Source organism: Larus michahellis, chromosome 3, assembly GCF_964199755.1.
Source record: "Larus michahellis chromosome 3, bLarMic1.1, whole genome shotgun sequence".
Lineage (NCBI taxonomy): Eukaryota > Metazoa > Chordata > Aves > Charadriiformes > Laridae > Larus > Larus michahellis.
In genome coordinates, this window is record NC_133898.1 from 21313399 (window position 1) to 21326755 (window position 13357).

A 13357-nucleotide genomic window follows, 5' to 3' on the forward strand; every position below is an offset into this window, starting at 1 on the left:
CCAACATCAGCCATATCTGCTGTTAAATTTGCTCTGAGACTGCAAGGGGTTGATAAATCTTGAGCAAAGCAAACCTGTTAAACATAGAAGCTACTACCTTTATAGTCACAGTTTGAACAGATTTAATTAAAAGATTACTATCTGTGTGAGTAATGGGCCTGGAAGTGTTTTGTAAGCTTTTTTGGAGGGGGTTCCACACATTCACCAAAATGATTCACAAGCTCTGTCTGTATTTGCTCAACAGTAATTGTCACACTTAATTGCCTTTAGGACTAAAGGAAGCTTGTGATGATAGAGGCTGTGGGTCAAAGTAAATATGAAAATGCAAAATACCTGCCTTCATGGGTTCTCCCTGTGGTTAATGGCACCTTCTGCCACTTCAGAGATACGGATTATAGAATTCTGAGTATTTCTCTAAGTACGGTACAGCAGTAATGAAGGCCTTAAAAAAGCCACACAAAGCATTATGAATTACTCAGATATTTCCTACTTTTTCCAGTAGATCAGCATTGATTGTTAAGAGCAGGTGTTCTCTCAGACTTTTTTTTGAGTTGCAAAGGAGACCCAAGTCTCCACGATAGAGAAAAGATAGCACTGTAGTATGAAAAGTGTGGCAAAAATTATTTAGTAAATTTGTAAAGATGATAATTGACTTATGTAAGCATAAAGCTGTGGTGTAGGCAATAGTTAATCCCATAGGAGAATTCAGAAAGCGGTAACTCATTCAAGCATGTTCTTTCATGCCAAAATGATTGTTCAGAAGTCAGACTTGCATTACAAATTTAGGATGTTAGACTTGCCTTCATTTGTTCTGTGCATTACTTCATGGAGGGGAAAAAAAAGTAAGTATGCCCCCATTTGTTATTAAAAAAACATTTATAATAAAATTATTTCTATTTATAAAAAGTTTTATAAAAACATTTCAGTTAAAACTTTTTACATCCATGTTCTTAAAGATGGCTACCTTTTAAAAGACCTAGAGAGAATTTGAGTGTAACATCCATAAATCGTTTTTCAAATATACTGTAAGGAATTATGGTTTTTATTTTACCAGTTTATTTTTAAAGGTAACTCAAAGTGTTCTTTAAAAATTGGGGTTATATGATTGTTCTGAGTTAATACAACCAGCCTTGTTCTTCTGGAAGAGGTGGGTAGTCAGGGTCAGTCCCTAGACTGTCTGAACAGAGCAGGAGGATTCTGGTACAGAGTTTACATCTGCCCTGTTTTTTAACATACAGGTATTGAGCCTTGCTCTCCCTAATTTTTGCTGGAGAATCTTTGGAGACTTGTAACTGTCTCAAGTGCTCTCACTGTAGTGGTGTAGCAAAATAGTGCAGCAAAGCTTGGTGGAAGACTTCATGGAGGGAAAGGTGGTATTAAACAAAGCTGATTTCTCTCACACGCTGATAGATTTCACTTGCTCACACTCTGGCAGCCACACAGGGTCACCAAGATGCCTGCCTGCAAGTGGTAGGGCTGTCCAAGTGATACGATCACTTGTGTGCAACACAGAGGATAAGGAACTCTGTGTTGAGTCCTAACTTCACTTCTCCACTCCTGACTGGTGATGACAAACTTCTTGTTGGAGAGATCTGTTTTCTAGATTGCCTTTAAGAATCAAACAGTTCAGAATCATACTTACTTCAGCTGCCATAAATCTTGGGTGAGGTTGCTGAAAAACGTCTTTGCTCCCTCCTTCTGGGAATCTTTCTGGCTACGGTCTATCATTCTGTTGGGATAGCAGCAAGAGGAGTGGCACATGTGATGTGGTAACCTTGTCACTATCCTGTTATCAGAGCATATTTGTCTTCTGCTGACAAACCATCTTTGCTGTTGCCTTGCCTGATTATGGGCCTTCTTGTGATGTAAGCAACGCATTGCATAGTGTTTACCAGCTTGGTTCCTGTGGATCCTGTCCTTGGTTATCACGGCATGTTATTTTTGGAATGCCAGATACTTCCATGCATACTTAATTCATGCTAGTCTTAATATTTTGGTTCCAGTCTTTGTAGTGAATGAGGTGTTAAGTCTTTGATGGATTTTTTTTTTTTTTTTTCTCAGGTCTTAATTGAGAGCCCAGGAGAAGTGAGATACAAACACTCTCTGAATGGGTCTTTTCCTTGCACGTTTTCGTGATCGTTCCATGAGGAGGCTGGTGCTGTTCTCACTTATTATTTCTGCAGTCACCAGAGTTCTTGTAGAGCTAGGCAAAGATTTGTATTTCTAGTGTTAGGAACAAGAAATAGGTTGTTATTTTCTTCAAATATGTTTAGGAGTTATCTGCAAGAAGAACATGCAATATGGAGAGAGGAAAATATCTTAAATTAACTGAAATAAGACCTTACTTTTTGTCAGACTTCATCCATGCATTCTGGATAAGGAAATTTGAAAAATCTGTCTAGAGGAACACTTGCTTAAATATGCGCTCAGGGGTAGATAAAGCAAAACATTTGGTGCAGATGTGAGTGGCTTCTGGGTGACAGTATGCATTCCCAGAAATCCCCGAGGAATACACGCACAGGATGTGGAAGCTGAGAATAGTTGCTGAGGGAAAACCCGGATGCTTACAAAAGCAGTGTGAGGAATAGAAAAGGGAGTTACGGGGAGGAAGAGGTTGTAAGGAAGACAGACAGCATAAATGTAGGTTGAAGATTGTTGTGAAAGAGTTTTATTTCAGTTAACTTGTACAAATCGATCATTTTCAAATTGCATATTAATTATGCAAGAGAAGCATGTCTCCGCATGTTTAAGTTGCCAGTGTACTTACGTTCCTGCTGGCTTATCAGGCTGCCCTGGTGCACATACTGCTGAGCCTGTCTCCAGAGTAGGCAGATCATCCCACTCAAAAAATGCAATTGGTAAAACATTTCTTGTTAGCAGAGCAGGCGTCTCTCTGGCTTGCAGTCTTGTACAACAATCACTGAAGAACCCCATATGAAACCATACAAGGTTTCCTTGTTTCCAGGTTAAAGTCTGTTCTTTCAAGAAGTTTCAAAATCAGGCTGTTCCTTTGTCTTTCTGTTGGGTTGGTTTGGGTTTTTTTCCCCTTTCTAACTGGTATTCTAGAAAGATTCATTCAAGATTGCTCCCTTACTCTACCTAGTCCTTGATTATTCTACTGTCTGTTAAGGAGTCATGGGTTTTAACTTGTCAGTTACTATACATTTTATTTTTTTCTCTTGAAGGTATTGTAGGTCTGTGGTATACTAGTTCACTTGAAGAAGTCAGAAAAGAATTACATGAGGTTGTGCCTTTCTATCAAATGAGTTTTGGGCAGAAATATATTAATTGTATCAAAAAGTGTCCTTTCGTGTCCAAACTCGGGTATTGTTTGATACTAAAGACATCTAGAATCTCTGTACTACCATGACGCTGCTTTGCTGTTGTCTAAGGTTAATAGAGAGATCTCCATGCTTAGTGTTTGAAAACTTTGTTGGCTAGTTTCAAGTAAAATTTATAATGTTGTCCAATATCTTTTGCTTGTTGGAGATACAAAATTAATAACAAAAGAAACCACTTCTGGGATCTTTGTGGAGGAAGCAGTAATAACGTGGAAGGGTAGTGTCAAAAAGTCCACAGGGATGTCTACAGTGTATGTCAACTTTTATGAAATCCAGAATGGAAAACTTCTAAGTTTGAAAATGTATGTCTAGAACATAAAAGAGGTACAATTAATTCAGCCTTAAAGGTGATAAGACTAAATCTACATGCTTATTGCTTAGCTACTTGATTTCAACACAGAGTAAAACTAGGGGAAGTTCAGCTAAACAATGCTGTTGATGTAACCACCTACTCGAGGCATGTCCGCATACGGAATAGCGTCAGTGTTACATTGCCCTGTCACAGGCTGGCCATCTTTTGTTAGAGAAAAGCTAATCTGTTGGTGGGAAGTTAAAATTTAGCATTACTTATTATTTCATAATTAAATGATTTAAGGATGGTTGTCCTTCCTGTTGCCTTGAAATTAAAAACGTTCATATTTGTGGATATTTCAAGGAATTTGTCAGCCCCCTATATGATTCCTGATTGATGAAACTTAATCACTTTGGGGATGGCATGTTTAAAAAAAATAAAAGGTTTTTTTATCTTCCTCTTTTTATTATCTCTGCTCCCTTAGAATGGCACCCGGCCTCCACTAGATATTGATGTAAGCCTTGAAGAAATTGCTTACAATCAACATTGTGATTGTTACACGTGAGTAGCTTCTAGTTTTGACTTTAATGTGCAGCGCCAACAGTCTTCTGATGCGTGATAATGTGTCTTATGTTGTTATTATTAAGAGGATTTCTTTAGCTTTCAGGGTCTATAAGCCTTATGCTGTTTTTCTTGCTTTCACTTGTGCTTTTTTCCAAGGAGTTGGTAGGAATAAATGGATGCTAAAGTCTTTTTCATCTGGAATAGTCCTCTTCATGGTGTAAATACAAATCAGTAGAGGCCTTTTGGTTTTATTTTATAATTCTTGCATAATCTGAGGATAAAAGAGCCCTCTAAGTTGTGGACCCATATACAATGATGATGAAAGCAAATTGGTTAAGCAAACATAACCAACTTGTTCTGTCACGCAGTTGAAAGCAATGGGTTTGACAGAGTAATGAGGACTTTGGGAATACCAAGGTGTGTTTTTTAGGAAAGCTTGATAGCCCTATCTTACAGAATAATTTGCAACTGTGTTCTACTAAACTTCAAAAAGCTTTAATCTATTAAATAATTTATTAATAGCTAATGATTTTCTGGAGTTCACAAAAGATAAAGCTTATGACATGCTGCTTGTCACAATATTGCTTTTGAAACTTAGAAATGGAGGCTCTCACCAGCCATGATTTTTAGTTTGTCATTGTTTCATGATTGGGAAAGATGATACTTTTTCTTTCTCTGCCCCTTTCACTGACTGCCTTTTTTTGAGGGGTGTGTGTGGTTTTGGGGTTTTTTTTGGGTTTGTTTGGGGTTTTTTTGGGTTTGTTTATGTTTTTTTTGTTATGTTCTATTTGGGTTTGTTTGTATTTTGGGTTTTGTTTGTTGTTTCGTTGTTTGTTTGTGGGCTGGGGTTTTATGTTGTTGAGGTTTTTTGTTTGGTCGGGTTTGGTTTTGGTTTTTAATACAGCAGTATTCCTAGCATCCCCAAATGAAGCCTGTTAACAACTGCAAAAATTTTCTTTGATTCAATGACTTGCACCAGTTTGAAGGCTTGTGAAAAGTCCAGCAGCTGGAAACTGGAAACAAATATTTAGAAAGACTGATCTGACCATGTTTTGTGGATACTATTATTATAAGAGCGTGTTAACTGTTGATGCAGCTTTGAGCAAGGCAACTCCCTTTTGTAATAACGGGTGGTTCCATTTGAATATTTCATAAGACTGATATAAAACAAAAAAGTATCGTGTTCCCACCAAGTGGCACAATATTAATCAATCCTTTGGCATTTTTAAGGATGCTGTATGGGGTATTTGCATCTCCTCTTGCTTCTCATTTATTTGATCTAAATCTGTGGCTAAAATCTGGAGGACATCACTCCATAATGAAGGTTGCAGCGCTGGGTAGTCCTTGGACCTCTTTCCAGTGTTCTTAAGATGAACCTTTATTACAGCACAACCATTCTTTTACCGTCATTTGTAGTGCCTTGCCTTTCTATATGTCATCAGCAAAAAAAAAAAAAAAAAGAGAAATTTATCCTAAAATAACCTATTCTGTTTGTATCTGTAGAGGGGCGGACCTTTCCGCTCTAGTGCGCGAGGCTTCAATTTGCGCCTTGAGACAGGAAATGGCCCTGCAGAATACTCAAAGCAAGAAAGGTAAGAAAGCTTTACAAAAATCGTAACAGACAGTGAGAAGATAAATAGAATGTAAAGTATTTAAGGTAGTTCAAGACAAGCATAAAGGTGTGCCTGCTGTACAGAAATGATCGATGACTTCTGAGCCAAACAAAAACTAAGTCAGATTTTTTTCAAGAACACATAAGCATCTTTGAAGTAGATGTAGGGGAGAGTACATGAAAAAATGGTTATGCTGGAGGCTCAGCATAAATTTTTTTTTTCTAAAAGTATTGAACTTTGTAACCTTAAAGAAAAGTTTATGTTAAGTGGTAGTCTAAACCGACAATTTATATACTAGACTGAACAAATTTCCAAAATCCATCTGCAAAATTACCACATCACTACCAGAAACTAATTATAGTGACTTATTTGCAGATTTGAGTAGTTGTAACTGCATACATACTGATGACGTACCTCTGGCACACAATTGTATTGTGTAACTGAATACATGCATCTACTAGTAATGGCACTGGGAAAATCTGAGTGCCATTTTTGATCTTAGGTATTTAGCACTCAGTGGTTCTTGCCAAGACTTCATCAGGGAGTTACAAATTGTTTCGAGTACAGTGTTTGCCCTTCCCATATCTGTCTGCACTTTTGTTTTAAGTTGCATTTCCCTGTTTTTAAATTACTATTTCTTTCTGTGCAGATAGGAAAATATAATTGCAAATTGAAACTTTTAGACAAAATGTGTATCTAGATTTTTTTCCAATAGTTTTGTTTATTATTTTACCCTTAAGTCAAAACGCAAAGCTAAGATGGAATCGTGACTTTTCAGATGATGTCCTTGGAAAATATAGTAGGCTTTCATTATGCCTCTTATTTCTAAGAGCCACGCTGGAATTTTAATGTCTCTGAATCATTCTGTTTTATCTAGTACATACCCAGTCTCATCTGGTTTTTAACAACAGTAGGTTAACAGAGCAATATGTTTTTTATTCCTTGTTTTGAGGGAACTAGCATGTTCATTTAGTGGCGGGGGGGGGGAGACAAATTATAAAAACCTTCACTGTTGTATGACTTGGTTACCCATTTTGCTTGCTGTAGATGGAAAAAAGTCTTGATTTGAGATGGAAACTTCTGAATTTATCCTGTTTGGTTTTATAATTATCCAGAATACAGCAGGCTTTATTTAAAGATGTTCATCACTTGGATTCAGCCTTCACATTTAGGGTTGTAGCCCGAGCACTTACTGTATGGATGTGCTGGCAGCCAGCAAGTCCATATTAAATGCATGGCTTGATCTGCATGTTTATAGCAGCTGCTTGTTTGGGCTGTCCTTGGGTTTGGATTTCTAAGATGTCAGCCCTGGCTGGTACAAAAGTGTGTAATGTGGTTTCTGAGTTGGGACCTTGTCCATTTATATCTTCAAAAAGGTAGTGTGTGTACACAGACTGGAGAATTTCTTCCTTCAGTGTTACCACACAGTATGCACCAGTGACTCCCCTCCCAGGCTCTATACGTGACTGTAGATGGGTGCTGCGTGTCCTCATCAGATAGTACTTTAGAATCACCTGGCAGAGATCAGTGCTGCTCCTTTCTATTCTGTACAAACTCTGTTGCAACTTCCTTGTTATACCTGATATTTTCCTTCTGGGATAAACTCAGGAGCGTGGGGGTTTTTAACACTCAGCCGTAGCTTGATTGAAGGAACTTTTTTTATAGTGAAATGGAAAGGTATCACTTTTGTGATATTTCTTACAAGAATCCATAAATTCTACTTCCAACTTGAACAGTCCTAGGAGAGTTGATCACACTAGTTGCTGTGGTCTAGGCGTTGCCATATATTGCAGTTTGTCTGGGGGAAGAGTGGGGGAATCCTAACAAAGATTGGGCAGATTTTCAGTTTTATGAGGTCTCTCTGGAGTCCCTCATCATTGGCCCAGCATTTGACTGCCCCGAAGAGTTCAATACCATTTGTGAACTTGAAGTTTTCACTTCCGACTCCCTTTTCCAAACGACTGATAAAGATGCTGCATAAAACTGATTTCAGCATCAATGCCAGAATGGCTGCCTGTTCCCTCTCCTGAAAAGTGACCATTAAGCCTTATGCTCTATTTAATATCCTTTAATCAGCTTTCAGTCTACCAAAGGATCTTTCCTACAATTCTTTGGAGTTTACCAGTCTTCTGGTGACTGTAACAAGTTACACGATTTAGCCAGCAATTCTGCAGTTTCATAGGCAAGTTCACCTAGTTAGAATGAATGTATAGGGTATGAGAATCTCTTGACACTTCCAGCTGCAAAGACAAATGCAGAGAATTCATTGACCTTCTAAACTATGACCTTATCCCTGAGTGTCCATTTTTGTATATTATATTTTTTTAAAAGATAGCCAGTGACCCCACATCACATGCATAGTCTGTAAGACTGATCTTCTTAAGCAAAGAAAGAGTCTATGAGACTTCTTGTTACAGCAGTTAAGAGAGAGTGTGGTTAAACAAGTGAGATTAATTAAAGTTTTGTACCTTCGTAGTTGAATTTGAAAAGCAAAATCTGGTCCTTGATATTTTCAAATTAAGAGGAAAGGGAACCAGCTATCCTTCACTCATCTATGTGAACAGGAAAAAAAAACAATTTCATATTTGGTGTTTTAAGTACCTAGTCTTATTTTAGAAATACTATACCTGTTGGTATACTTCAGTATTTTAATTTATCATTAATTTATCAATATAAATAGTTTTAAATAATAAACCATTTATACCTACTTATTCAGACTAAATGGTTTTGTCATCAGAAATCAAGGCAAACTATGTTAATGCAAGTAGCCAAGGTATAGGTTACTGACAGGTAAATTCTTCAGTGTCAAGCATTGTGCCTACTCTTATCATGTGATAAGTGTGAAGTAGTCTAACTTATTTCAATAAGAGGTAAACTACTTTACTTAGCAGTAGGTAAAAGTATGCTTATACCTAGCCATAGCTGATACTTTTACATTAGTATCACAGGCTGTTTCACCTTGACTTTTTCTGATAAGCATGTCCTTAATGATACTGAACTCCCTAGCTGATAAATGCTGTTTTGTCTTTTCCCTCCTCCCTATAGTTGAGGATATATATTATTGCACAATTTGACTAAAAAGTTACAGGCTTAAAAGCAAAAGTGAAAGCAAAATGAAATGCTCATCCCTTCATTTTATTATTTTATGGCACTTTGATGACTCCATAGTCATTAGCTTCTGGGAAAGACCCAAGTGGAACTTTTTTTTTTCTTTATGTGTATTATGGACGTGCTGGAACGTGTCCAGAGAAGGGCCACGAGGATGATCAGAGGGCTGGAGCACCTCTCCTATGAGGACAGACTGAGAGAGTTGGGGTTGTTTAGCCTGGAGAAAAGAAGGCTCCAAGGAGACCTTATAGTGGCCTACCAGTATCTTAAGGGGGCCTACAAGAAGGCTGGTGAGGGACTCTTTAGGATGTCGGGTAATGGTAGGACTAGAGGGAATGGATTAAAAATAGAGATGGGATGATTCAGACTGGATGTTAAGAAGTTGTTCTTCACCATGAGGGTGGTGAGACACTGGAACAGGTTGCCCAGAGAGGTGGTGGAAGCCCCATCCCTGGAAGCTTTTAAGGCCAGGCTGGATGGGGCTTTGAGCAACCGGATCTAGTGGGAGGTGTCCCTGCCCGTGGCAGGGGCCTTGGAACTAGATGATCTTTAAGGTCTCTTCCAACCCTAACAATTCTATGATAAGTAATATTTCCCTGGGGAAATAAGTTAAAAAGCATCTTCATTTATACTGGTATAAATGAAGTTTGGTATAAAAAAAATCTTCATTTATAGTGGTATAATTTTATCTGGTAATGGGAATCTTGAATAAGAGCTTCAGAGAACCGAGATGAGAAAGAGCAGCAAGGCTGTATGTTTAGTTCAGTGAACTTTAACCTTCGTCTTTACTTTTAAAGCAAATAATAATTGTAGGCTATTTGCTGTTCTGTTCTATACCTTTAACAAGTTCTCATCTTTAATTTAGTGCCTTCCATCTGCTATGTAGTATTTTGCTATATCAGCAGAAGACTTTTGTTAAACTCTAACGTCAAATGTATTAATGAGGAATCTTAACAGTTTTTTTCATCTCAGGACATCCTGTTTCACATTACAAAGATGTATGCAAAGGTAGTGGCAATACGTATCTGTGGAAGCAAAAAGTATCTTAATGAAATACATAAAAAATGCAGCAAATTGACTCTTAAGACATACCTTTTGTACCTCTCATCTGATACCTATGCATTGTAATGAGTCAGTATAATAGTGGTATCTTGGGTTTCTTATGCCTAGATTAAACAAGGCACTTGCTTGTGTGAGCAGAGGAATCCATGATTTGTTAGAGGTATGCTTAAATTTTAGCATACTAAGAAAACCTGTTCAAAAGGTTATGATTAGAAATAATTACTGTGGATAGCTGCATTAAGGTCAAAAAGGCAATTTGCATAAACTTAAACAGAGGGAGTTGTAAAAGTGAAAGCTTCCATCACTTCTGGGTAATGCCAGACAAGGCAATGATACAAAGTCAGTTATTTAGGAACCCAGCATTCTGTAGTAGACTTGGCATGGTAACAAAGTGTTTTCTGGGTACTCACTAAATAACACTCTATAGGGAAAGCTTAATATTAAATACATATAGAAAATAAAGCCAAAACTGGAAGTAGCAGGATTTGAGGCATTCTCTTCCAGAAGGGTTAAGGGACATGAATTCTAACAGGATTTGATATAAACTGCAGTTAACTCGGCATCTTTGAGAATGAAACTCCCAATCTGCAGGTGGAAAAACTAATACCTAAAATAACTTTCTGAAACAAGTAAGTATTCTTTGGCATAAGGTGCAAGGGATAGAGGGATTAAGATCTTTCCTAAAATCATAGACAGGAGGCTACATACAATATAAGAGTTTGTGTGTTCATAACACTACTGAATTAGAGCTCATCCAACTGACAAGCACATGCAGTTAGTTAGGTTTCATGAATGCTGCCTGGAAATACACGCAACAATCTCTTGATTGTCACTTGCCTGCAATTTTAGTAATTTATTATGTATTGTTCTTTAAGGAGAAATCAAGATTTCCCGTAAACACTTTGAAGAAGCTTTTAAGAAAGTGAAATCTTCAGTATCAAAAAAGGTAAAAGAGCTTCAAGTATGGAAGACGCGTTAGTCCCCTGGAAAGGATACTCTTTTTATTCGGGAGACTGGCAGGAATAGTTAAGATTGCAGTACATTTGCATGTCTTTCAAAGTGACACTACCTGTTTCTGCATTAAACAAACCTGATTTTTTTTACAAGGTCAGAATTTAAAGTCTCCCTTTTCAGCTGCAGATGATGCATTGCACGTAGATGGATAACTGTGCTATCAAGGTTATCTTCTGGTACGGCACCTTGGACTTCTCATTGACACTCCCAGATTAGTTATTTACCTGGCCCTAACCTCTTACTTCTGTGGAATTTTCAATTAAAAGCCAAAGCCGTTAGAGTGCACTACACCTTGCCACCTCTTTCCTTCCCCCGCCTTCTCCCCCCACAGAGGGATGTGACACCCAAGGATGCTCAACCATTTCTCTTAGTGTGCAAAAGACATCATTTTGAGATAAGAAATAAGTTATAAAGTGTGTTTCATGTCCTATCAGTCTTTTCATTATTTGCATTTGTCAAGACAGTTTGTTATAAGGTTTCCTTATGACCTGTTCTTTTTAATGACTGAAAGGAAAGCTGTTCAATCATCTTAATTACTACAATTTAGAAGTTTATATATATAGGAATTGCTATTGCTGCAGAGCTTTTGTGTATAGGTCTGTGTTGCCAAGAGTGTACTGCAGCCAAAATACATTAATATATTCACTTTGAACACTAGCCAGAGAAAAGTTAACTAGTTAATTATTTCCTTTCATTATTATTGTACATTGATGGTCAGTCACCTTTTTTAAAATTCAAAAGTGATCTTTGGCTCCAAGACCCTTTAAAGATGATGTTGGTTGTTATTTTCTTCCCCTTTGCTATTCACTAAGCAAACAGTTAGAAGCAACAGCCACAAAAACTTAAAACATCTCCTCTAACATAGCAATCACTGGTAAGTACTAGGACTTTAGTCCTACGGGTTCTTAAGAGTTAACTAGAAATGTCATTCTGCATCTCAAAGGCAGCTTAAATATTACCTGTCTCAGAGCCTTATGTTTCAGTTATATCCATCTGAAGAATTTTCAGTTAGGTATTTTGAAATATCTTTCGGAGTACAAGATACTCATCTCCCATTTCCAGGTGCTATGTCCTATCTGCTAGTCAAGTTTTGCTGATAAAAACCCTCTACACACCTTCCTATGAATACTGGAATATAAAGAAAGATCTGCATCTCTGATTTAGTGCTTCTAACTCTTCTTTTCCCTCCTGTACACATCTCTGAGTTCAGTTAACTTGCTTTTGGTTTAACTGGCTGGCTTGAGACAAACCAAAATAAGTTGTTCTTAAAGCTATGGACAGACATCTTCTGAAACCAGTTATTTCAGTAGAAGTTAACATCTCTTAAGTATTCTGTCCCTCAAAACTGTCATTTTGAGTGATTAGAGAAAAGGATTAAGGCGCAGTTACAATTAAGTAAGTTAGACTAACAAAAGAAGATCTTGTCTGTTCATTTTGGCAGAACTAGATGAGGGAGTAAAGTGTCAATTCAGCAGCTCTCCTGGTGAAGAGGGTGGTATCTCCTTAGCGAAGCTGTGGTCTGAACCTACCATGGCAATATTAAGTGCAAGAACTCTGCTAAAGGCTTCTATTAATTACATATCATTGGTGACTATCACTGGAGAACCACATTTATGAGCCAGGGTAGTGGGGTTTTGCCTTATTTAGGTTTTTGAATGTTTGAATTAGGTTTTGAATGTTTGAAAATATAGCTAGTGGCTTAGATAGCTGGTTTGTTTCACTTCGTTAAATAATACATATAAAGTCACTTTTAAACATTGCATGTTTTTTTTACCGTTGTCTGAAGTATTTTTTTCCTCTTATCTTGGCACTGTTAGGATCAAATAATGTATGAAGAGCTGCATCAGTCACTGTGCAGGTGATAAATTTGGACAATTCCCAAAGGAGACATTCTGCATTGTTGGAAAGGTTTGCGATTCCTGTGCCTGATTAAGAGACACGTTGGAAAGAAGCTGTACTAAATATCTCAACTTTTTAAACTGTACCTGAAAAAAGGTCATTGTAACCTACTGCTTTAAACAATCCTTAATTTAACTATTTCTAGAATAAAAGATATAATACACACTTCCTGCTTATCACCATTTACATTTTAAAAGTGAATGCTTTTAGTGCTAAAGAGCTAATACCATCCTGATTAATTTGGTGCTCTTAATCAGAAAGCCCTCAGAGGCAGAGAGGGTCACCCTTTGAAGTGTTTACACTGCTCAAAGATCTGTTTTCAACTGTAAATGAGAATAGCTTGCTTTTCTCCCCCCCCCCGCCAAGAACAAGAAGAATCACTGGGAGACCAGAGCTGTGAAAGTAAACTGGGAAAGTGCCACACTGTATGTTATCGTACCATTAATCACACCTTTCCCAAATAC

The 13357-nt window shown here is 37.5% G+C and overlaps 1 protein-coding gene across 2 annotated transcripts in view; it reads left to right on the forward strand.

Moving 5' to 3' along the window:
• The window catches only part of NVL (nuclear VCP like), a 44617-nt gene extending 31558 nt beyond the window's left edge, over positions 1-13059 (forward strand). For both annotated transcript variants that reach the window (XM_074579029.1, XM_074579030.1), the window contains 4 exons: positions 4118-4194; positions 5701-5789; positions 10856-10926; positions 12812-13059. In XM_074579029.1, coding sequence (XP_074435130.1) covers positions 4118-4194; positions 5701-5789; positions 10856-10926; positions 12812-12856 — 282 coding nt within the window. In that variant the 3' untranslated portion in view covers positions 12857-13059. The remainder of the gene's footprint in view (positions 1-4117; positions 4195-5700; positions 5790-10855; positions 10927-12811) is intronic.
• Positions 13060-13357: the final 298 nt, after the last annotated feature.